The 24,666-nt window shown below is 42.6% G+C and overlaps 1 protein-coding gene across 8 annotated transcripts in view; it reads right to left on the bottom strand.

Annotated features, from left to right (window-relative positions):
* The window catches only part of dock3 (dedicator of cytokinesis 3), a 966,938-nt gene that overhangs the window by 558,548 nt on the left and 383,724 nt on the right, over positions 1–24,666 (bottom strand). For all 8 annotated transcript variants that reach the window (XM_063067780.1, XM_063067785.1, XM_063067784.1 and 5 more), the window contains exon 7: positions 10,303–10,387. In XM_063067780.1, the coding sequence (XP_062923850.1) occupies positions 10,303–10,387 (85 nt within the window). The remainder of the gene's footprint in view (positions 1–10,302; positions 10,388–24,666) is intronic.

Here is a 24,666-nt window from a genome sequence, read left to right as displayed (position 1 = left end):
GTGAAATAGAGATAGGAGAAGGGAGGGGGAGGGAATTACCGGAAGTTGGAGAAGTCTATGGTCATAGCAAAGGGCTGGAGACTACCTAGATGGTATGTGAGGTGTTGCTCCTCCAACCTGAGTTTAGCCTCAACATGGCAGTAGAGGAGGCCATGTATGGACATATCCGAATGGGAATGGGAAGCAGAGTTGAAGTGGGTGGCTACTGGGAGATCCTGTTTGTGGCAGACGGAGCAGGGGTGCTCGATGAAGCAGTCCCCCAATCTGCGTCGGGTTTCACCAATGTACAGGAGGCCACACCGTGAGCACCGGATGCAATAGATGACCCCAACAGTCTCAGAAGTGAAGTGTTGCCTCACCTGGAAGAACTGTTTGGGGCCCTGAATGGTGGCAAGAGAGGAGGTGTAGGGACAGGTGTAGCACTTACGCTTACAGGGATAAGTGCCGGGTGGGAGATCAGTGGGGATGGACGTGTGGATCAGGGAGTCGTGGAGGGATCGATCCCTGCGGAAAGCTGAGAGAGGTGGAGAGGGAAAGATGTGCTTAGTGGTGGGGTTCTATTGAAGGTGGCGGAAGTTGCGGAGGATAATGTGCTGGATCCGGAGGCTGGTGGGGTGGTAGGTGAGGACAAGGGGAACTCTGTCCCTGTTGTGGTGGCGGGAGGATGGGGTGAAGGTCGAAGTGCAGGAAATGGAGGAGTTGCGGGTGAGGGCATAACTGATGACGGCAGAAGGGAAACCACGATCCTTAAAGAAAGAGGACATTTGAGATGTCCTAGAGTTGCTTTGACCCCAGCATCTGCAGATTATTTTGTGTTTATGCAAAAAGATAGGTCTGGTCCGCAGGTTGAGATTCTAAATTGGAGAAAAGCCAGTTTTGACAGTATCAGAAATGATCGGTCAAGTATGGATTGGGACAGGCTGTATGCTGGCAAAGGTGTACTTTGTAAGTGGAAGGCCTTCAAAAGTAAAATTTTGAGAGTACAAAGCTTATATGTGCCTGTCAGAATAAAAGGTAAAGAGAACAAGTGTATGCAGCCTTGATTTTCAAGACATTGAGGCCCTGCTTAAGAGAAAAAGGGAGGTGGATAGCAAGTATATGCAAGGAGAAACAAATGTGGTGCTTATGGATTATAAGAAATGCAAGAAATCACTAAAGAAATAAATCTGTAAGGCTAAAAGAAGGCATGAAATTGCTTTAGCAGACAAGGCGAAGGACAATCCTAAGGAATTCTACAGATATGTGAAGAGCAAAACAACTGCAAGGGACAAAATTGGTCCTTTGAAAAACCAGAATGGTAATCCAAGTGTGGAGCTAAAACAGATAGGTGAGGTCTTAAATGAATTCTTTACATCTGTATTCACTCAGGAGATAGGCACAGAGTCTACAGAAGAGAGGCAAAGCAGCATCAACTTCATGGACCCGGTACAGATTACAGAGGAGGCTGTGTTTGCGATCCTGGAGCAAATCAGGGTGGATAAATTCCAGGACCTGATAAGGTGCTTCCTCCGGCCTCATGGGAGGCAAATGCAGAAATTGCTGGAGCCCTAGCTGGGATGTTTAAGTCAACCTTAGTGACAGGAGAGGTACCAGAGGATTAGAGGATAGCCAATGTTGTTCTGCTGCTTGAGAAAGGCTCTAGACATAAACCAGGAAACCATAGGCCGGTGAGTCTGACATCAGTTGTGGGAAAGATGGGGTAAGGGATCTTAAGGGACCAGATATATAAGCATTTGGATATACATTGATTCATTAAGGATAGTCAGCATTGCTTCGTGCATGGTCTAACCAATCTTACAGAGTTTTTCAAGGAAGTTACCTTGAATGGAATGTGGATGAATGCAAGGCAATGAATGTTGTCTACATGGACTTTAGCAAGACAATTGACAAGGTCCCACATGGGAGGTTGATCAGGAAGGTTCAGTTACTCAGCATTCAAGATGAGGTGTAACTTGGATTAGACATTGGCTTTGTGGGAGAAGCCGAAGAGTGCTAAAAGATGGTTGCCTCTCTGACTGGAAGCCTGTGATTAATGCTGTGCAGCAGGGATCAGTGCTGGGTCCATTGTTTGTCATCTATATCAATGAACTGGATGATAATGTGGTTAACTGGATCAGCAAATTTGCAGATGACACCAAGACTTGGGTGTAGTAGACAGTGATGAAGGCTATCATGTCTTGCAAAGGGAACAGTATCAGCTAGAAAAATGGACCACAAAATGGCAAATGGAATTTAATGCAGACAAGTGCAAGATGTTACACTTCAGGAGAACCAACCAGGGTAGGTCTTGCACAGGGAACGGCAGGGCACTGAGGAGTGTGGTAGAACAAAGGGATCTGGGATTACAGGTCCTAGTTCATTGAAAGTACCTGTCACATATATAGGTTCGTAAAGAAAGGTTTTGGCATGTTGGCCCTCATAAATCAATGTATTGTGTACAGGAGATGAGATGCTATGTTGAAGTTGCTTAAGGCATTGGTAAGGCCTAATTGGGAGTATTGTGTGCAGTTTTGGTCACCTACCTACAGGAAAGATATAAGTAAGGTTGAAAGAGTACAGGGAAAACTCAGAAGGCTGTTGCTGGGTCTGGAGGAACTGAGTTATAGGGAAAGATTGAAGAGGTTAGGACCTTATTCCTTAGAGCATAGAAGACTGAGAAGAGATTTGACAGAGGTATACAAAATTATGAGGAGTATAGATAGGGTAAATGCAAGCAGGCTTTTTCCACTGAGGTTGCGTGGGACTATAACCAGAGGTCATGGGTTAAGGGGAACATGAGGGGAATCTTCTTCACTCAGAGGATGTGACAGTGTGGAATGAGTTGCCAGCACAAGTAGTGCATGCAAGCTTGATTTCAATGTTTAACAAAAGTTTGGAAAGGTACAGTACATCAATAGTAGAGGTATGGAGGGCATGGTCCCGGTGCAGGTCGATGGTGTAGGCAGTTTAAATTGTTTTGACATGGACTAGATGGGCTGAAAGGCCTGTTTCTCAGCTGTACTTCTCTATGACTCATGGGTGGCTCATTGACACCCTCTTTCTGATTGAGATAAATTTATGCTGAGTATGATGCTCAAGTATCTGCCATTGCATATTTACCAACCTTTTCTTTAGACTATTTGCTCAATCCACTTAAGACAACCCTCTCTTCATCCCTTTATAATTTAAGACGAAGGCACTTCTTTTACATCCAAGCTATTTGCCTGCAAACTGTCTCAGGAATTCTACTACCAATCAACAAAGTGCTGGAGGAACTCAGAGTTCAGGTAGCATTATGGAGGAAAATGGACAGTCAATGTTTCGGGTGGAGACCCTTTATCAGGCCACAATCCAGATGTAGGGTCTCAACCACAAACATTGATGGATAGATGTATAGATACAGGTTGACCTATTTAGTTCCTCTTGCACTTCCTGTGTTGTTCTAGATTCCCCATTTACAGGCACTTGTGCCTTCAGGAATTCTAATTATGTTGTGATCACTTCTTCCCAGAGGATCCTTTATTACAAGATCTCTTAACAGCCCTGTCTCATCATACATGAAAAGTCTAACATAGCCCATTCTTTGATACGTTGTGTAGATACTGCTCAGAGAAATAATTTTAAAAAGTTATTTTTCCATGGTACTCTTGCCAGTTTGATTAGTTCAATCAATATACAGTCTAAAATTTCCTATGATAACTACAATTCCCTTCTTGCATGCCTTTAATATTTCACCAGTCACATTTTGTCCCATTGTGAGGCAACTGTTTGGCAGCTTCTAGACCAAGCTGCCTCCTGTCTTATTTCCTCTGGCATTACTTATTTCAACAAAATTTGATTCCTCATCAAAATACATTGCATTTATTTGACAACCTAGCACCACACTAATATCTACCTTGACTCACAGAAATACCCCACCTCCTTACCATAAGGTATAGGAACAGAATTAAGCCATTCATCTCATTGTGATTGAGTTTCCTTCACCATTCATTCATGGCTGATTTTCTTTTAAGCTTTTTTCTCCCTTTGCTAATCATGAGCCCATCAGTTACTGCCCTAGATACATGCAATGACAAATTCCACAAAGTCAGTAACCACTGGCTGAAGAAATTCATCCTTATCACAGTTCTAAAGGGTGTCCCTTTGTTGTTATGCTGTGCTCTCATCCTAGACTCTCCTACTAATGGAAACAATCTTTCCATATAAACTTTATCCAGGCCGTTCAGTACCTGGTAAGTTTCAATGAGATCTCCTCTCATTCTGCTGAACTCCATTGTGTACAGGCCCAGACACATTAAACACTGTTTATAGATTAAACCTTTCAGATCTGGGATCATTCTTGTGAATCTTCTCTGGACCCTCTCTATGGCCTCCCCTCCATGGATTCTGACTATATTCCTCACTGCCTTACTAAAGCAGTTAACATAATCAAAAACCCCACCAATCCCCTATTCCCCTCTTCCATTGGACATAAGATACAAAAGCCTGAAAGCTGTACCATCAGACCCAAGGATAGCTTTGACCCCACTGTTGTAAGATTATAGTATTGATAAGATTATCAACAGTTCTTTAGCACAATAAATTACACTTTTGACTAAATTGCACAATCTCCTTGATTATGATCTTCCACCTTATTGGTTACCTGAATTGAACATTCTCTGTAGCCATTACTCTTTATTCTGCATTGTTATTGTCTTATCTTGTTCTACATTAACGCACAGTGTAATCATCTATCTATATGAACAGTATATAAAACTGTATCTCAGTATATGCGACAATGATAAACCAATTCCAACTCTACCACCTTCTAATCTTATAATTGCTCCTATTATCTAATTCATGTTGCTTTCCATTTTTATCAAGTAATCTGAAATATTGAGTTCCCAGTTCTGATCATCCTATAAGCATGCCTCTAGAACAGGGATTCTTAACCAGGGGTCCACAGACCCCTCAGGGTGAACTTGGATATGGAAAATTTTATATCTTTATTTTCACTAACTGCAATATAGAATTTTCTTCAATTATGAATGTAGGCAACAAACCACAGTAGTATTAGCAGTACCTGTGACTTTGTCACTAATAGAAATCATGGATGATTTTAAATAGCATTACTGTTGTTACAAATATCACAAAATATAAAGGAGGAGGAGAAGATGGCAGCGTGACACAGTTTGCGCGGCCACTCTGGTGAATGATATCTGTAATCTGTCAAGTAGGGTGCCGTGCACAATCCTGATTTGATGGAGGCAGACGTGAGAGAATGGAGGAACATCTGGAGAAACTTCTGAAATGCCTTTCTCGCTGCCGCTGCTACTGTGTGATCCAGAATCTCTGGAGGGGAAGGCCCCGATTCCTCGCCTTTGCTTGTTGCTCAGTGGCCGGGACGGGGTCGAAGCGCTCGGCAGAGATGGTGCTCGGTGTCAGAGGGCTGGTCGGAGGCTCGACGTTTTCGGACGGACTCAGAGTCAGCTGTGGTTAGGTGCCAATGCATCGACAGTTGTCAGCACCTGGAGGTTTATGGCAGGGAGAGTTTCTCCTTCTGCCGCCTGCTATCGGGGACTATCGGGAGTCGATCAGAACTTTGGGACTTTTTTTTACCGTGCCCATTGTCTGCTCTTTATCAAATTATGGTATTGCTTTGCACAGCTGTAACTATATGTTATAATTATGTGGTCTTGTCAATGTCAGTCTTTGGTTTGTCCTTTTTTTTGTGATATCACTCTGGAGGAACATTGTATCATTTCTTAATGTATGCATTCCTAAATGACAATAAATGAGGACAGAGGGTCATAATCTAAATATATCATTTCGGCACACTCATCATTAGTTTGAAATTATGGTAGTTAATAGACTGGCCACTAGATCGAACATAATCACAATCCTCCTATATGCAGACACTCGTGCGATGCAGCTGGCCCATTAACAGATAGCCCTGCGATTGGATGTCCAACATGACATGCATGTTGCTTTGTCAAAGACCACCAACAGTTTAACATACTTATTCAGTCTAAGCAACCATTGATATGTCTTTAAAAAGAAAATTTAATTTTACATGTATAGTCTTTTTATTTAACATGCTAATAGAGAAGTACATATATTACTATATCACAAATAAGTTTTCTACATTTTTATAATTATGTTTCAATATAATTGGTTTCTTTTGTAATCCTATGTATTTTGTTTCATATATTTAAATACATTATTCTGAGAAGAGGTCCATAGGCTTCACTGGACTGCCCAAGGAGTCCATAGCATTGAAAAGGTTAAGAACACCTGCTCTAGAACAACTATAAAGACATACAGTACTTACATATTTCTATTTGGGCTATCAAATCATTTATCTTATTACAAATAGCCTGCATAAATCTTGCTCACTAGGACATCTAGATATATTTGTGGGGTGTTATAAACTCTGGGTAAAAATATCTTAGTACTGAACACTTCGATGACTCCACCCACATAGTTTCCATCACTGTCTGTGATCCACCTCTATGTCATCCAGCAAAAGAAGTGTTAGCTGTAGACAGGTACTCATTCAACACTGAGTTCATAAAAGAATATTTTAAGGGAGGAATGGCACTGAAAAAATTAGTTAGAGTGCTGGTCTTTTGTCACTAAAAAAACTATTTCTCAGATCAGTTGAAAATGCTGCAGATGAATACTGGGCATTGTATATTTTAGCAAAACTTCAGACCCACATGCAGGTTAGTCAAAAGAGTAAAAGCCTATAGGATACAAAGCAGAGTGGAAAATTGGGTCCAAAGATAGCTTAGTGACACATTAAGGACTGAGCTGTAACCCATGAAGTTACACAAGATTTAGCAGGCCCAAATGCAGGAGCATAATATTTAGACCTTTTGGTAGAGGCCAAGTTGCTGAGTTTATTTAAGGAGATAGATTTTTCGGTAAGATGCATCGAAGTAATATTAGGAGAGAATGGGAATATGACACTGAGATAGAGGATCATCAATAATTGTTTGAATGGTGGAGCAGGTTTGAAGAGCTGAATAACCCATTTTTGTTTTAATGTCAATGTTTCTGTGCTTCTTGGTGACATACAAATTGGCCAAGGAAGGTACATTATCACAAGGAGATACAAGATCTGGTCAGTTAGGTGGAGAAAATAAACAATTCTGGACACAGCATTACAGGCATGGCATGATTGCACTCGAGAGGGTATAAAAATCTACGAGGCTTGCCTGGATTGGTAAATAGCTGCTATGAGGAATGACTGAATAAGGTAGTGATGATTTCTTTAGAAAAAAGGAGGCAGAAGGAAGATTTAATTAAAACATAGAACAGTACAACACAGTACTTGGCCTTCAGTCCACGATGTTATGAGGGCTTTTTAACCAACCCCAAGATCAATCTGATGCTTCACTCCCACATGGGTCTTCATTTTTCTTTCATCCATGTTCCTATCTAAGAGTCTCTTAAATGTCCCTCATACATCTGCCACATATAGAAGCACAGTCCATGCACCAAACACTTTCTGTGTAAAAATCCTACCTATGACATACCACTTACATGTTTCTGTAAGCACCTTAAAAGTATGCCCTCTTGTATTAGCCATTTCAGCCATTGGAAAAAGGTGCAGACTGTCTACCTACATATGCCCCTTATCATCTTATACACCTCTATCAAGTTACCTCTCATCCTCATTTACTCTAAAGAGAAAAGCCCTAGCTCGCTTTCACATGAGACATACTCTCTAATCCAGGCAGCACCCTAATAAATCTCCTCTGCTCCCTCTCTAAAGTTTCAACATCCTGGCAATAGTGAGTCAACCAGAACTGAGCGCAATAGTCCAAGTGTTGTCTTAACCAAAGGTTTTAGAGCTGCAATGTTACCTCATGGCTCTTGAATTAATTTAGGTATTCAAAATTATAAGTAGCTTAAATCAAAGTTCAAAGTAAATTTATTATTAAAGTACATATATGTCACCTTAACTATCCAGAGATTCATTTTCTTGAGGGTATTCAAATAGAAAGAAACAAAATAGAATCAATGAAAATGTGCACATGACGGGGAAAGACAAACAAGCAATATGCAAAAGACAATAAACTGTGCAAATACAATAAGAAAAGAAAAAATAATAATAAACAAACAATAAATATTGAGAACATGAGTTGTAGAGTCCTTAAAAATGAGTCCATAGGTTGTGGCATCAGTTTTGGGGTGATTGAAATTATTCCCTTTGGTTCAAGAGCTGATGGAAGAGCTCTTGTTCTGATGTTCCTGAAGCTGGTGATGTGGGACTTGAGGCTCCTGTACCTTCTTCCTGATGGTAGCAACGACAAGAGAGCATGGCCTGAGTGGTGGGGGTCCTTGATGATGGATGCTGCTTTCCTGTGACAGCGTTCCTTCTAAATGTGTGCAATGGTGGTGAGGACTTTACCTGTGATGTACTGAACTGTATCCACTACTTTTTGTAGTTTTCTTCCATCAAATGAAATGGACAGCAAGATTAAATTTCACTTTAAAAGGAACTTTAATATGTACTTGACAAGCTCTGACTTGCAGGCAATGAATGTCGTGCTGGAAAGTGCAATAAGGCTGGGTATTTGTTCTTATCAAAAGGTTCTTTTAATAATTGCTTCCTCTGATAAAAACAATTAATAAATAAATATAAATACAGTAATTAATTAATACAGATGGAGTAGTGTTGATTTTTTTAAAATGGGGTTATTTACGGAATAATTAAATACTGTACTGGAGTTGAATGGTTTTAGGCCCTTGCAGACAGCAAAACAAATAGGTTAGAATGTCTTTCATCATCTTCATCAATGCAGTGTGAGTTATTTCAAAACTAAAAAAAATCGGTTTCACTTTTTGCTCCATTCTAAAGCCAAACTTATCCCATAATGGTAAAGAAGAAAGCTCTCCCTACTTTGGAAACGTGAAAGTCTACAGGCCTTTTCAACATTTTGTGTTGCATTCTATAGAATATTGCATCGCATCCAAGATGGCGCTGAGCTGCGATGTCTGTCAAGGTCCTGGCTCAGACATATTTTAGATTTGTAGGAAATATTCTGGTGACAACGCGTGAGGTAGGGGGTCAAGTAGGGTTCTGGGGCAGGGATGGGGGATGGGGTTGGAGGTCTGGGGCAGTAAAGGATGAGTCAAGAGCAGGAGCTGGTGATCAGAATCCAGACTGGAGTGCTAAAAGCTAGCAATCCCTGTGGATTGGGTTGACAAGCTCTGAGGACAAAGACCAGTAATTCCCATGGTAAGGACCATACTGGTGGGCCCTGAGCATGAAAGCTGGTGACCCCCTCCACCCTTCAGTCGGCGAGTCCTGGGGTTAGAAGTCTGTGGAAGCAGGAGGCACCAGGCCCTGTGAACCCCGCCAAGATTCCTGGGTTAGCATGTCCAGATTTCAGAGGTCCAACGTTTGAGAATCTGTGAGTCAGGGGCCAAAGTCTTTGGGGGCAGCCTGTCCTTGTAGTGGAGGTAGGTGTGTGTGTGTGTGTGTGTGTGTGTGTGTGTGTGTGTGTGTGTGTGTGTGTGAGAGAGAGACTGAGACAGAGAGAAAGGGCTTGTTATGTGCTGACCCTTAGGTTGTGTTGGTTGTCAACAAAAATGGCACATTTGACAGTATGTTCTGAAGTACATGTGATAAATAAATAAATCTGTATCTTAAAAGCAGAAAGAAATCTTGTATTGTTTCAATGAAAATGACCAATTCTGCAAGAAGCACATGGCAAATATCCTTTATAATGCTGGTTTCATTTGGCTGAACTATGGTGGAAGTTACTTTCATGAAATAAATGTCAGGTGAGAGTTAGAATAGGAAGAGGAGAGAAGGAACATGATTGTTCCATTGGGATATTTCTAATGGTTAACAAAAATGTTTGAGGGATTTCCAGTGCTCTGTTAATGGCGATATACTTGATTTTTAGATAAAGCAGATCTACTGAAACAAGCTTTTCACAATGCTCAAAGTAATAATTATGCATGATCCTTATAATTCCTCATTATACACCTGCTATCAGAGATATAAATCAAGCTTTAGCTCTATTTCCCTACTTGTTTGCAATCCTGTTTCAATTCTTAGCTATTTTGGCAAGAATTTAAAAATACTAGAGAGGAACTATCCCTGTTTAAATTTCTTTCGTTGCTCCTAGCACCCAACTTTGGAGGAACATTCAACCATTTCTCAAAGATTTCTGCTATTATGGAACATGTTCTAGTGTTCAAAGTAAATTCTGGGAGTCCATAGATTGCCTCTACACTGATAATAACAATTGTAATTCTTAAGAATTAGTCAGTTGGAATTTCTGGCTTTTACACACAAGACAAACAAGACTACTAAGTACTTACCAGTTTATAGAGATCTGCTACACTTATCTGATCGGGATCAACCATTTCAAAGTCCTTCCTGGGTACCAGGTCCATGCCCATTTGCCTGATAAAGTCAGAGAAAATTACATTAGTGCATAAACGGCAAACAATAGCCATTTAGCTCAAATACTGTGGGCCTTTGAGATTCAAATACACATTCCTGCTTAGGCTATATTGAGATCAATATAATTTATTATATGCACTGAGAAAGGTAATGGTAAATGGCACAAACATGTGATGCATGTCTACCCAGAGATGTTGGCACCAATATGTATTCATAAAACAAGAATTCTAAAATGTTGACATCATGGGGTCCCTAGCGATCCTTGAATTCAATGAGTCTATTGAACAAGCTATAAATACGTGAACAGAGATTTTACAAGTCAGATGCATTCACTTCCTTCTTGGAACTTCAGCTGCCAGAAGGGCAACTTATTTTCTGGAAGAGAATGCTCATCCATCTTAATCTTCCTTTGTCAATGTTTTCTAAATTATGATGAATTTTGTTGGAAAGGATTGAAGTTACTCCACAAAATTACTGAAATACTTTGATTATTCCTTAAATAACTGACATCTCATTGTGATTAGGAGGAGCTTAGAAGGACGATGGCACCTAATGGCAACTCCTTTGCTTCAGAAACAGCTCTATTTCTATCTTTAATATCTCTATCTTTCCCTTTCAGGGTTCTTTTGAAGACCTTGACCTGGAGTTACAGTTTGACTTTGGTTCTCTGTGGGAATGGGACCCGCTCTCGGGGTCACACGACTGGCCACTATTTGATATACCAAGAACGTGGCCTAGAAGACTAGCGCACCTTCAGGGTGCCGGGATTTTGTGGCCCTGGAGGTGGGCGGACTCAAAGTCGCTGCCTCTGCAAGAAATTGGTGTGTCATGGGAGACGGAAGATTGAAAGCAGCAAGCTGGCTGCTGGCTGTGTGCCCAAAGACCTGAGTTCTTTGGGCACAGAGCTCGGAAAGAGCAACGCAACAGACTTTTAACATGGCAAACCAGTGAGTTGTTTGTTATGTCTCCCCCTTTGCTGTGAAATGGGAACACCTCTTTTTCCCTTATTAGGGAGAGACAGAGAGCCTGAGGTATGTCGAATACCAGGTGAACGAGTAGTCTTTGGGATACTGCAAGTCTTTACCGATGCTTTGCTGCATGCATGAGTGCTCGGTAGGTGGGGGGGGCACCGATGCTTCTTTTGCTGGTGGGGGAAGGAGGAATCATTGCTTTGCTGCTGCTTATGTGTGGGTGGCAGGAGGTGGGAGGGCTTTGGGTTGCTAACATTTAACTGTTATTCATTCTTTGGGGCACTCCTCTGATTTTGCGGATGGCTGCTAAGAAAAAGAATTTCAGGATGTATATTGTATACATTTCTCCGACATTGAATGTATCTTTGAAACCTCAATTGCGCCATGCTCTTTTTAAAGCGTACATTTTCCCAACACCTAACATTTAAAACTGCCTTTCTTCTATGGTTAGCTGATGCATGAGGGTAAGAAATGCTATCAAGTTGATTTTATATAGTAGCTAGTTGCAACTATTCCCAGCTTCTACATCTTTCAAGTTCAGTAATAATTCTCACTGATAAATCTGCTGTATTTACTGAGGCCAACTGCTAGTGACCAAGTAAAAAAAAACCCGATGCTAGAAATTTCATTATTCATGAATACACTAAAACTGTGCTATGATGGGACAAGCAGCAGTTGTCTTAGTCTGCCAGAGTTTAATATACATCTAGGACATTAGCAAGTGGTAAGACAAAAGTAATTACAGAATTATTAAATATCTTAGAAACTAGTCACACTGTTATTTATTTAATTATTTAGTTTGTGATATGCCTTGGTAACTGGCCCTTCTGGCCCTACAAGCCAGCACTGCCCAATTATACCCATGTGACTAATTAACCAATTAACCCATACATCTTTGGAATGTGAGAGCAAAACGGAGCACTCAGAAAAAAACTGAGAAGACATGGGAAGAACGTACAAACTCCTTACAGACAGTAGTGGAATTGAACCCAGGTTGCTAGCACCATAATAGCATTACACTAACTGCTACATTACCATGACACCCAAATGTCATGCCTGTACTTCAGCTGGAATTCAATGTGCCCCTTGGGCACCACACAGGGGTAGGAATGCCACTTAATGAATGCTGACAAAACCTAATTTTCTTTGAAGAAGGTGTCTTAGAAGTTTCAGAAGACAGCAATTTCAACAATTAGGCCCCTGATCTCATTTCCCTGCATTGCCCGTAAATTTTTTTCCCTCAAAAGGTAATCCAATTTCCTTTTGATTCTGCTTTCAACATCTGCCTTCATAAAAGTATCCCCCTGACATCCTCTTGAATCTTTTACCTTTCACCTTTCATCTGTGCTCTGTCTCTTAAACTTTCTGCTAATGGAACAGCTTCTATCTACATATCTAATCTAAACTTCTCAGGAGCTTACTCAACTCTATCAAAACACTTCTCAGTCTTTTTTTGACCAAGGCAAGTGATTCTAGGTTCGCCAATCCAAATGATTTATTTCTAAAACCACTGAAGTAATTCTCTTCTACACCCTCTCTTTAAATTTCTCGTCCTTTCTAAAATGTGGTGACTAGAACAGTATGCAATGCTCATTGTGATCTAATCACTATTTTATAAAAATTTAATATAACCTCACTGCTTTGCAAGCTATTTATGAAACCCATGATTACACTCTTCCAACTGCTCTCTCAATATTTCCTTCCATTCAAAGTTCTATGCAATTGTTTTGTCTGTTTTGGTACACATTTTAGAACGGGATTATTTAGTCTATATCAAATCCTCTCTTTTTGTCATAATGTTTCACTTTACATTTCACTATATAACTTTCATCTAGCACTTGACTGCTGATTCTTCCAGGTCTCTCTGATCTCCTACTCTTTACCATCATCTTTACAATTCATCGCATTTCCAAGCTTGGCGTTGTTTGGAAATGTTGAGATTTTGCTCTCCACATCCACCAAACCTTGAAGATATTTGAAACAGCACCCACACTGATCTCTGGGAAATACCACTGCCTACCACCCTAAAGTTTGAAAAACAGGTGGTAGGGGTGAAAGATTTTCCCGTAGGAGTATGCTTTTCTCAGATTGGCAAAAGCTGCTTCCGTTGTGATTGGTTAGTCTAGAAGGTACAGCTGCTTTTCCCATTGGATAGACGTCTGGTGTCTACTTTCAAATATCTTGGGTATATAAAATAGCACGTGGAAGGGGCTTGCCCTCTTCTTTCTTTGTTTAAGACACGATCATTGGGAAGGTGTGGTATGCGCGCACTTTAACTAAGTATGTTTGTTGAATGTACTTATGTCTGTAACTTGGGAAACATGAATGTTTGGTCGAACTTTTACTGTTTGTAAATAAATGATTAAATACCTATTCACAGGGAGTACTTTCTGTATCACTTGCCAGACCCACGAACCTGATTACATATTTGTACCTTGCATAGCTATTCAACCACTGTAGCCATGTCCTAGAAGATATGACAATACATTTGCTACCACTCTACCACCTTAGATGCTGGCATTTCACTTACATTATAATGCTGATGCAGACTTTCAACCTGACCCACTAAATTCTTTATAGACAAGCTTAAAGGAAAATTTGCATATGGTGAATTATCAAGCACATAGCTTTCAGCTTTACCATGGAGAAAGCTACAAGACCACACACTATTTCTGTCCTAATGGACTCCTCCGACCACTCCTGTGACAACAACAAATAATGACAATCCAACAATATTCTCAAAACCTCTCTAAGATGTTATGTTTCATTCGTAAAATAGAGTCCATCTTTATCAAATACTAGACAACGGGGTGACCCGTTGGGGCACCCTTTGAGAGAAGGGTAGTGCAGTCTGAACTGGGATATATTGGAAGGACTGTTTGGGGCCCTAAATGGTGGGAAGAGAGGAGGTGTAGGGACAGGTGTAGCACTTACGCTTACAGGTGAGGCAACACTTCGGCCCTCACCCCATCTTCCCGCAACCACAACAGGGACAGAGTTCCCCCCCTTGTCCTCACCTACCACCCCACCAGCCTCTGGATCCAGCACATTATCCTCCGCAACTTCCGCCACCTTCAACAGGACCCCACCACTAAGCACATCTTTCCCTCTCCACCCCTCTCCACTTTCTCCAACTTCCAGTAATTCCCTCCCCCTCCATTCCCCTATCCCTATTTCACTCTGCCCCCTCCCCCAGCTGCCTATCACCTCCCTCATGGTTCCACCTCCTTCTTCTACTACCCATTGTTTTCCTGCCTATGACGTCCCTGCTTCCCCTCCTCACCCCTTTGTCTTTCAAATTACTGATTTTTCAACTGAAACTATGAGCCTTCTTCCAACCCTCCCCCACCTTCTTTCTTCAGTCCTGACGAAGGGTTCTGGCCCGAAACGTTGACTCATCATTTCCACTGATGCTGCCCGACCTGCTGAGTTCCTCCAGTGTATTGTGGGTAGTGCAGTCTGATGTGACCAGAATGAACATTAAGGTTTCCTGAATGCTATTGCTATCTCTTTGATTTGGAAATTAAAGAAAAAAAACTCAACTTATTAAAGAAGAAAGATGCATAGCAAGACAAATACGTGACCAGAATGAACATTAAATATCCATGAAGTAAATTTGAAGGAATCGGGCTTGCTGGGTGGGGTCTGGAATTAAACGTCCGATGTAATGATGGATTTGGCCTTGAATAATCACAGAAGGATTCCATCGATTCCTAGTTGGAATGACTTCTTTGGCACCAAAGGATGTCATTGGGAAGAGGCAATCGTATTGTCTGATGTTCTTCCTGAACTCATTTGCAATAGGTTCATCATTGCTGTACAAATTGAGGAGTTCATTAGGTAGAGGCTACAAATTGCCTATCCTGACCTTTCCCTTCATACAGCAGAAATGCGCGGTTTCTCCAGTGAATAGGAAGGCACAACAGTGAGGGCATACTCTGGTCATCGAACCAACATCAGCAGAAATGTGAGGGCATGCAAGTCGTGCATTTTGCCTTGCTCTTTCTGTTGAGGTATTGTCGTCGAAAGCGGCCATTGTCGTCTTCAGCAACTCTTGCAATAATTGCTCTGTGCTGCATATTCTCGAGTTGATCTTTCCTTTTCTCCTCTGTCTCTTCTTCTCGCCTCCTTCTCTGCCTGTTTTTGTCATTCTGGAGACGCACAGCCCTTTCATCCTTCGTCTCTTCATCTCTTCTACCATTTCTCCTTTCTCTCTGATCCTGGAGTTGTGCGGCCCTGGCCTGATTGGATTCTTGTTCTCTCCCTCTCCTTACCGCTTCCCGATGATGTCATCTCTTGACCATAATGTCCCCCTTCTCTTTCCACGCAGCATAATTAGGCTACCCATATACTTTTACCCTAATGCTTGATAGAAGATAGGAAACAGTAACACCAAAGCCTCCAAGCTGCTGAGGCTGGCCGTGCACATGCGTCAGGCTGTGGCGTTGTGGTCTCCATGGAAGGTGGAGACAGCTCTGTGAGCCTCGTGAGGCACTGCTGAGGCTGGCCGTGCACGTGTCAGGCTGTGGCGTCTCGATTTCCATGATGGCCGATCGGGTCTCGGGTGAAAGGCAGCTTATTGATTTTTGGCAAATGAGCAATTTTATACGAATATATAACCCTGAACTTTGCCTGCATTCTGTAAGTTAGCGCATTTTAATTTAATTTAGCCAAAAAAAGTGCCGCTGTAATGCACCTTTTGCGCTAATTGGAGGTCACAAAAAGAAAAACAGAGCATGAGAGTTTTAGTAGTATATGGATAATGATGTAAGTGTCTGGTAGTGGATATCTTAGCTTTTGTTGCAAAACAGTCATAGGCCTCTGAACATGTGAGGGCTGTAAAACCTCAGTTTATGACAGTCAAGCTCAGCTTTTGCCAGCTGGGCTCAGGTTGCAGCAGTTAAGGATCCAGATTCAAATATTGCAGAACCCTCAAGGCTAATGGAGAAGGTAGTCAGCATGGTGTCTCTCAAGATGACACCATTTGAGCTCCCACTTATTGGTACAACAGTGACTTTTCACCTGCCCTTCAGTCATGTAGTCTAGAATGCTGCCTCAAGACACTGCACTACAGTATTGATGGGCAGCCTAAGCGTTAGGAAGGTAAGGCAGTACAATTCAGAGGCTGGGACATTTAAGGCCACAAATACTCACACTTGCCACATACAATCTCCTTCACTAAATGGAAATTAACATCAATCTGGATGCAGCCTCAGTTTGAACTTTTAGGGATAGTATGTGGAAAAGCAGCATCAAGAGAATGTACAACAGTAACTTGACAACAATTGCTTTTGGTATGTTGGATTGTGGTGTACAATTGTTATTTTTCTTGTCGTTTAACTTCCTTGTGCTTGCTTGTGTTTTTATATAATCACTTATATACATGTAATTGTTCAGTGAATTTTTCAGCAATTACAGTACTAGACTTCCCCATCATGGGAAACAACTTTGCCACATCCACTCTGTCCATGCCTTTTAACATTCGAAATGTTTCTATGAGGTCTCCCCTCATTCTTCTAAACTCCAAGGAATACAGTCCAAGAGCAGACAAACGTTCCTCATATGTTAACCCTCTCATTCCTGGAATCATTCTAGTGAATCTTCTCTGTACCCTCTCCAACGTCAGCACATCCTTTCTTAAATAAGGAGACCAAAACTGCCCACAGTACTCCAAGTGAGGTCTCACCAGCACCTTATAGAGCCTCAACATCACATCCCTGCTCCGATACTCTATTCCTCTAGAAATGAATGCCAACATTGCATTCGCCTTCTTCACTACTGACTCAACCTGGAGGTTAACTTTAAGGGTATCCTGTACGAGGACTCCCAAGTCCCGTTGCATTTCAGAACTTTGAATTCCTTCTCCATTTAAATAATAGTCTGCCCGTTTATTTTTTCTGCCAAAGTGCATAACCATACACTTTCCAACATTGTACTTCATTTGCCACTTCTCTGCCCATTCTTCCAATCTATCCAAGTCTCTCTGCAGACTCTCCGTTTCCTCAGCACTACCAGTCCCTCCACCTATCTTCGTATCGTCAGCAAACTTAGCCACAAAGCCATCTATTCCATAATCCAAATCATTGATGTACAATGTAAAAAGAAGCGGCCCCTGGTAACTGGCAGCCAACCAGTATAGGATCCCTTTATTCCCACTCTCTGTTTCCTGCCAATCAGCCAACGTTCTATCTACGTATGTAACTTTCCCGTAATTCCATGGGCTCTTATCTTGTTAAGTAGCCTCATGTGTGGCACCTTGTCAAAGGCCTTCTGAAAATCCAAATATACAACATCCACTGCATCTCCCTTGTCTAGCCTACTGGTAATTTCCTCAAAAAATTGTAATAGGTTTGTCAGGCAGGATTTTCCTTTAAGGATCCCATGCTGAGTTCTGCCTATCTTGTCATATGCCTCCCGGTACTCTGTAACCTCATCCTTGACAATCGACTCCAACAACTTCCCAACCACCGATGTCAAGCTAACAGGTCTATCATTTCCTTTTTGCTTCCTTGCCCCCTTCTTAAATAGCGGAGTGACATTTGCAATCTTCCAGTCTTCTGGAACCATACCAGAATCTATCGACTTTTGAAAGATCATCGCTAATGTCTCCACAATCTCCACAGCTACTTCCTTCAGAACACGAGGGTGCATTCCATCTGGTCCAGGAGATTTATCTACCTTTAGCCTATTCAGCTTCCTGTGTACTTTCTCTGTAGTAATTGTGACTGCGCACACTTCTCTTCCCTGCCACCCTTGAGTGTCCGGTATACTGCTGATGTCTTCCTCAGTGAAGACTGATGAAAAATACTCATTCAGTTCCTCTGCCATCTCCTTATCTCCCATTACAATTTCTCCAGCATCATTTTCTATCGGTCCTATATCTACTCTCACCTGTCTTTTACTCTTTATATACTTGAAAAAGCTTTTAGTATCCTCTTTGACATTATTTGCTAGCTTCCTTTCATAGTTAATCTTTTCTCTCTTAATGACCTTCTTGGTTTCCTTTTGTAAGGTTTTAAAAACTTCCCAATCCTCTGTCTTCCCACTAATTTTTGCTTCCTTGTATGCCCTCTCCTTAGCTTTAACTTTGGCTTTGACTTCTCTTGTCAATCACGGTTGCATCCTTTTTCCACTCGAAAATTTCTTCTTTTTTGGAATATACCTGTCTTGCACATTCCTCATTTCTCGCATAAACTCCAGCCACTGCTGCTCTGCTGTCTTTCCCGCCAGTGTCCCTTTCCAGTCAACTTTGGCCAGTTCCTCTCTCATGCCACTGTAATTTCCTTTACTCCACTGAAATACCGACACATCAGATTTCGGCTTTTCTTTTTCAAATTTCACAGTGAACTCAGTCATGTTATGATCACTGCCTCCTAAGGGTTCCTTCACCTCAATCTCTCTAATCATCTCCGGTTCATTACACAATACCCGATCCAGTACAGCCGATCCCCTAGTGGCTCAACAACAAGCTGTTCTAAAAAGCCATCTCTACAAATTCTCTCTCTTGACATCCAGTGCTGACCTGATTTTCCCAATCTACTCGCATGTTAAAATCCCCCACAATTATCATAACACTGCCCTTCTGACAAGCCTTTTCTATTTCCAGTTATAATTTGTGGTCCACATCCCTGCAGCTGTTTGGAGGCCTATAAATAACTGCTATCAGGGTCCTTTTACCCCTGCTATTTCTTAGCTCAGCCCATAAAGATTCTGCACCTTGGACGTTCAGCTCCCACAGACATGCACCCTTTAGCCAGGTCTCAGTGATGGCCACAATATCATACCTGCCAATCTGTATCTGTACAACAAGATCATCCACCTTATTCCTTATGCTGCATGCATTTAAGTACAACACCTTAAGACCAGTATTTGATACTTTTCGCTTTGATTTCACTGCAACTTTATTGCACTGCAACTCATCCCAATGGCTACAAATTTGCTCCATCACCTGCCTGTCTTTCCTGACATGTTTACTGCTCACTATCTTAGATTTATTTCTGTTTTCCCCCTCCTCCGCTCTATCATTCCGGTTCCCATTCCCCTGCCAAATTAGTTTACACCCTCCCTAACAGCTCTATTAAACTTTCCCGCCAGGATATTGGTCCCCTTCGGGTTCAGGTGTAACCTGTCCTTTTTGAACAGGTCATACTTCCCCCAGAACAGAACCCAATTATCCAAGAATCTGAAGCCCTGCCCCCTACACCAGTCTCTCAGCCACGCATTCATCTGCCTAATCCGACTATTCTTGCCCTCGCTAGCACGTGGCACAGGTGGCAATCCCGAGATTACTACCCTGGAGGTCCTGCTTCTCAGCTTCCTTCCTAACTCCCAGAAATCTCTCTTCAGGACCTCCTCCTTTGTCCTATCTATGTCATTGGTACCAACATGTACCAAGACAACTGGCTGCTTACCCTCTCCCTTCAGAATATTCTGGACCCGATCCGAGACATCCCGTACCCTGGCACCTGGGAGGCAACAGACCATGCGGGTATCTCTGTCAGGCTCACAGAATCTCCTGTCTGTTTCCCTGACTGTGAAATCCCCTACGACTACCGCATTTCTCTTCTCCCTCCTTCTCTCCTGCACAACAGCGGCAGGCTCAGTGCCAGAGACCCGATCACCGTGGGCGTCCCCTGTCAGGTCATCCCCCTCAACAGCATCCAGAACAAGATATCTGTTGCTGAGGGGGACAGCCACAGGTGTGCTCTCCACTATCCGGGCATTTCCCTTCCCTCTCTTGACAGTGATCCAGTTTTCTGACCCCTGTAGCCTAGGGATGACTACCTCCCTGTAGCTCCTGTCTATCACCTCTTCACTTTCCCTGATAAGCAGTAGGTCATCAAGCTGCAGCTCCAGATCCGTAACACGGTCTCTAAGGAGCTGCAACTCGGTGCACCTGGCGCAGATGTGGCCATCAGGGGGGCTGGAGGTCTCCCAGGATTCCCACATCTGACACCCTGAATAAAGCACTAACCCTGCAGGCATGCTATCTAATTCTACAGGAATGAAACAGGAAAAATAAGTCTACTCACCCACTTACCTTGCCAAACAGACGAACTTTTTAAACTGTTAGCTCGTACCGTTAGCTGTGAGAGCCCTGCTGTCCCTGTTTGTCCAGGCCGATTCGCGAAACCGGGGGGGGGGGAATTGGCGCTTCGCTCTCGCCTTTTCCCGTTTACCGCTGAAGCCCGTTGAAGCCAAATTTTTATCGTGTTACGATGGACAGTCATTTCAGAAGATGAACCAAGTATGCACCAAGATTGTGATCTGAGATCCAGAATCAAACTGTCCTGGAAATCTGCCAGCTGGTTACTATTGGCTTAGTCACTTGGCAGTACAGTTCTGGACACCTTCGATCACCTTGTTTAGGCCTCTGTGGATTCATTGAGTACTAATTAGCCTAATCGGATTTGTTTGCTTTTTGTGAACAGGACATATATCTGGACATTTTCTCAATTTGTTAAGTATCTCCCTCGACAAATGAAGAGGCCATTTGGCCCATTAAGTCCATGCTGAGTCTCAGACCATTCTTTCATTACCTACTCTTCCTTATATGCTGATTAAATTTCCTCCTCTACACCTACAGTAGGAACAAGCCATTTCTGAAAGCAGTTTATAGTATATTTATTTAATAAATTAAATAACTATAGTTAAGCTTACTAACTTGTCATTGGTGGCAACCTGCTTCTTCTCATGTACTTTTCCATGGGGATGCTATTCTTCTGGCACAGGCTCAGCAAAAAGATATTGCACAGAACTAAGAAATCACAAGACTTTGGAAATTCAGTCTGTCTTATTGGACTCTCTAAGGAGTCCAGCTACTGCAGTAACTATTAGTATAGGCACTTTAGTGAAATCCTCCAACAGAACCACAACCTTGTCATAAGATTTGGATGCTTATGTGCCTCAATGACCCAGAGAATATGTTGGCTAGAGTCAAGGTCTTGTGTTTTGGCTCTTGGTAGGGTCAAACATGCCAAATAAATCAAAGGGTAGAGGCTAGACTAAGAGGTTCGGGGGGACAGGGTGGGGGGGGTGGTTCAGCTCAGGGCTAACAACCCTGACTGGTCAAAAAAACTGTAACGGAAACGGCAAGAAGAATCCTTCTACATCTGTGTGCAACGGAATGGACAGACAGAGATGGAGGGCCTTCGTTGCTGCCCTAAACATCAGCCGTGTAACGGGGAGTAAATAAGTAACTTTAGCGGATTAAGCTATAACTGGCTCAATTCCATGTGAGAGCTTCAGCAGTTCTGAAGTGATCACACTGGCTGTGGGAGATCAGCATCATGTACGTATCTAGAGTTAGTTTAACACAAATAAACAATAAGTGTTGTTCAAGTCTTTTGGCAAAACATTGTTGCAAATATTACAGCATCCTCAGTATTTAGAGCCTGTGGCATTCCTGAATATGTGTCTTTCCCTTGGTCTTATAAGTTTGCTCATATTCTCTGGAAACTTGAAAGTATGAGAGGATTTAACAGACTGAATTTTTAGAGACAGTTAAGAACACTGTAGAAAGGAGCAACAGTATGCCATAAGGGCTTTTGGGTGGTCCGCCATTTGCTGAAATTACAACATTCAGATCTTAATCTCTACTCTTTTTTCCATAACTTCTCACTTCTCTATTGACAGCTTTTGGAATTAGCTCAGACACGTATGCAATCAATGCCAGTGGCCAAGGCTTTCTAGATCAGGGGTCCTCAACCTTTTTTGCACCATGGACTGGTTTACTGGTTTAATATTGATAATATTCTTGCGGACCGGCCGACCCGGGGTGGGGGGGGGGTGTAAATCACAACCGGAATATAGGTGGTAAGTCAACTATAAGTCACTTATCAGTGGCTAATACACTCAATTTCGTTTTTAAAAGGATTTATCTAACAAATTTAATATTAAACTCACAGTGCATATTTTCCTCACATGAATACAGTGATAAGTCAATTATAAGTCACAAGGGGGTTCCTTATGCCCAGTCTATTCTGCAATTTAGTTTTCGCTGCACTCATTGCAGATGTTACGAGAATACACATAAAATTAAGATGTTTGCTGGCCTGGGTTAGCATCAGTGACATCAGCAGTTGGTCTGCCGCCTGCCCTCAGGGGAAGGAGAGATAAGGAACAATGGAGCAGCGTCTGGAGATGTGTAATGAAGGGACGTGGGAGAGAGAGAGCTGTCTGGAGCGGCTCCCCCTTTGAACCCTGAACTGTTTGAAGTGATGGACAGGCGATACCCCAGCAGGGGGATAAAAAGGGACCAGTTCGCTAAGGCGACACACACGCCACCCGAGGTAACGAGACCCTGGAAGCGGTGCGCCTCTCACGAGTGGGTGAGATGTACCAGACAACGACCAGGGTGGAAAGGTACGATCAGCGGGAACCCGGTGTGTGTCCGCCCTTGCCTGGGTGCCGGGTTCACTGCAGAGGATCGACCACATCTGGAGAAGGGGTCACAGTCGGTGACCTCAGGTGACATCACCAAGGACCCGCCCAAAAGTTGCTTGTGAGCAATCTCGCCGGTCTGTGAGTGAAGCTGTGCTGAATGATCAGTTGTTCCTGTTCTCTCTGTCTCTCTTTCCCCACGTTGTCCATCACCATGGCAACGATTACTGCGAACTGAACTACTAACTGGACTGAACTTTGAGTCACTTTAAATTTGGTCATTTACCCCTAGACAACGATAGAGCTTGATTGATGCTGTTATCTTAATTCTGTGCACATGTGTGTTTATCATCGCTGAACTGTTGCATTTATTATCCTTTCGATTACTGTGTTGCTTGTTTCTTTAATAAAACTTTCTCAGTTCTAGTACTCCAGACTCCAACTGAGTGATCCATTTCTGCTGGTTTGGCAACCCAGTTACGGGGTACGTAACACAGAAAACTCTGCTTCGCAGAGATATGATGTTGAAAATGGAAGGAATGTTTTCAGTGCTTTCGTGGCTATCTCAGGATATTCAGCCTTGACTTTGATCCAGAATGCCAGCAGAGATGCTATGTCAAACATACTTTTCAGCCCACAGTCACTTGCAAGCTCGAGGAGTTGATCTTCTTCCCGCGCTGATGTGGATGATTCACTGGGGACATTCACAAATGGGTCACGAACCCATTCCTTTGCACGTCTTGGGTCATTTGTAGTTGGGAAGTAATGCTCGAATTCTGTCGACAGCGAAGATAGGTGTTCGCGCACCAGTTGTGAGCCTCAGTCTCTCCCAAATTCCCAGCTAATGTTGGGAGCATGTCAAATATGCCCCTGTCCACTAGCCGTCCCTATAGTTCCAGTTTGGCTGTGAAAGCAGACACTTTATCTGCCAACTTGAACACAGTTGTCATTCTCCCCTGAAATGACAAATTGAGTTCATTGAGCAGGTTGAATATGTTACACAGATAAGCGAGTTTTGCTATCCACTCCTCGTCACTGAAGTGTGCTGCTAGTGGTGACTTTTTTCCTGAAAGTAATCTCTGTAGCTGCTCTCTTAACTCAAAAACCCTGGCCAGGGCTCTCCCCCTTGATAGCCACCTGACTTCAGTGTGTAAGAGAAGGCGTTTGCGCTCTGCATCCCATTTCCTCGCAAAGCTGCTTAAACAGATGTGAGTTAAGGGCTTTTGCTTTGATGTGATTGATAACTTCAACAACGTCACTCATATGCTGTTAAGATCAGGTGACATTTTTCGGCTAGCCAGCATTTCCCTGTGTGTATTTGACTCGGGTAGTGAAACCAGACTCGTTAAGCTGTTCCAGCAGCTGTGCTTCGATGTCCTCCGCTATGTCATAGATTCTCCTTGAAACTGTGGTGGCTGAAAGAGAAACCTGTGACATCTTGTTAGCTGCAGCTTCTCCCAACAGTTCATGGCACATGTCCTTGGCAGCAGGCAGAATCAATTCTTCACCAACCGCGAAAGGCTTCTTAGCTTTAGCAATACGGCTAGCCACTAAGTACGATGCTCTCAGAGCAGCAGCATTTGTGGAGGTGGTGTCCCTCAGCACTTGCTTCTGTTTCCTTGCTCACGATTTTTCCTCTCAAAAAACTCAAACTCAACGGGTTTGTCTTTAAGTGCAGGGTGCTTGGACTCAAGGTGCCGAAGCAGTTTTGAGGCTTCATTACCTCATTAGACAGCTTGTCTCCACATATCACACAGAGGGGGCTTGGAGCGTGCAAGTCACCGGTCGCAATAATGCCATATTTTATGTACGACTCGTTGTATTTTCTGCTGAAGGAAGATTTCTTTTTTTTTTTGCAGTCTCGGCCTCAGCTGTCTCTGCATTATCATCATCGTTAGGCCTTTTATGTTCCCTACCATCTCTTCC

Source organism: Mobula hypostoma, chromosome 15 (genome assembly GCF_963921235.1).
Source record: "Mobula hypostoma chromosome 15, sMobHyp1.1, whole genome shotgun sequence".
In the NCBI taxonomy this organism is placed as follows: Eukaryota; Metazoa; Chordata; class Chondrichthyes; order Myliobatiformes; family Myliobatidae; genus Mobula; species Mobula hypostoma.
The sequence above is the reverse complement of the archived record's forward strand: the minus strand, read 5'-3'. Positions and strand labels throughout refer to the sequence as shown.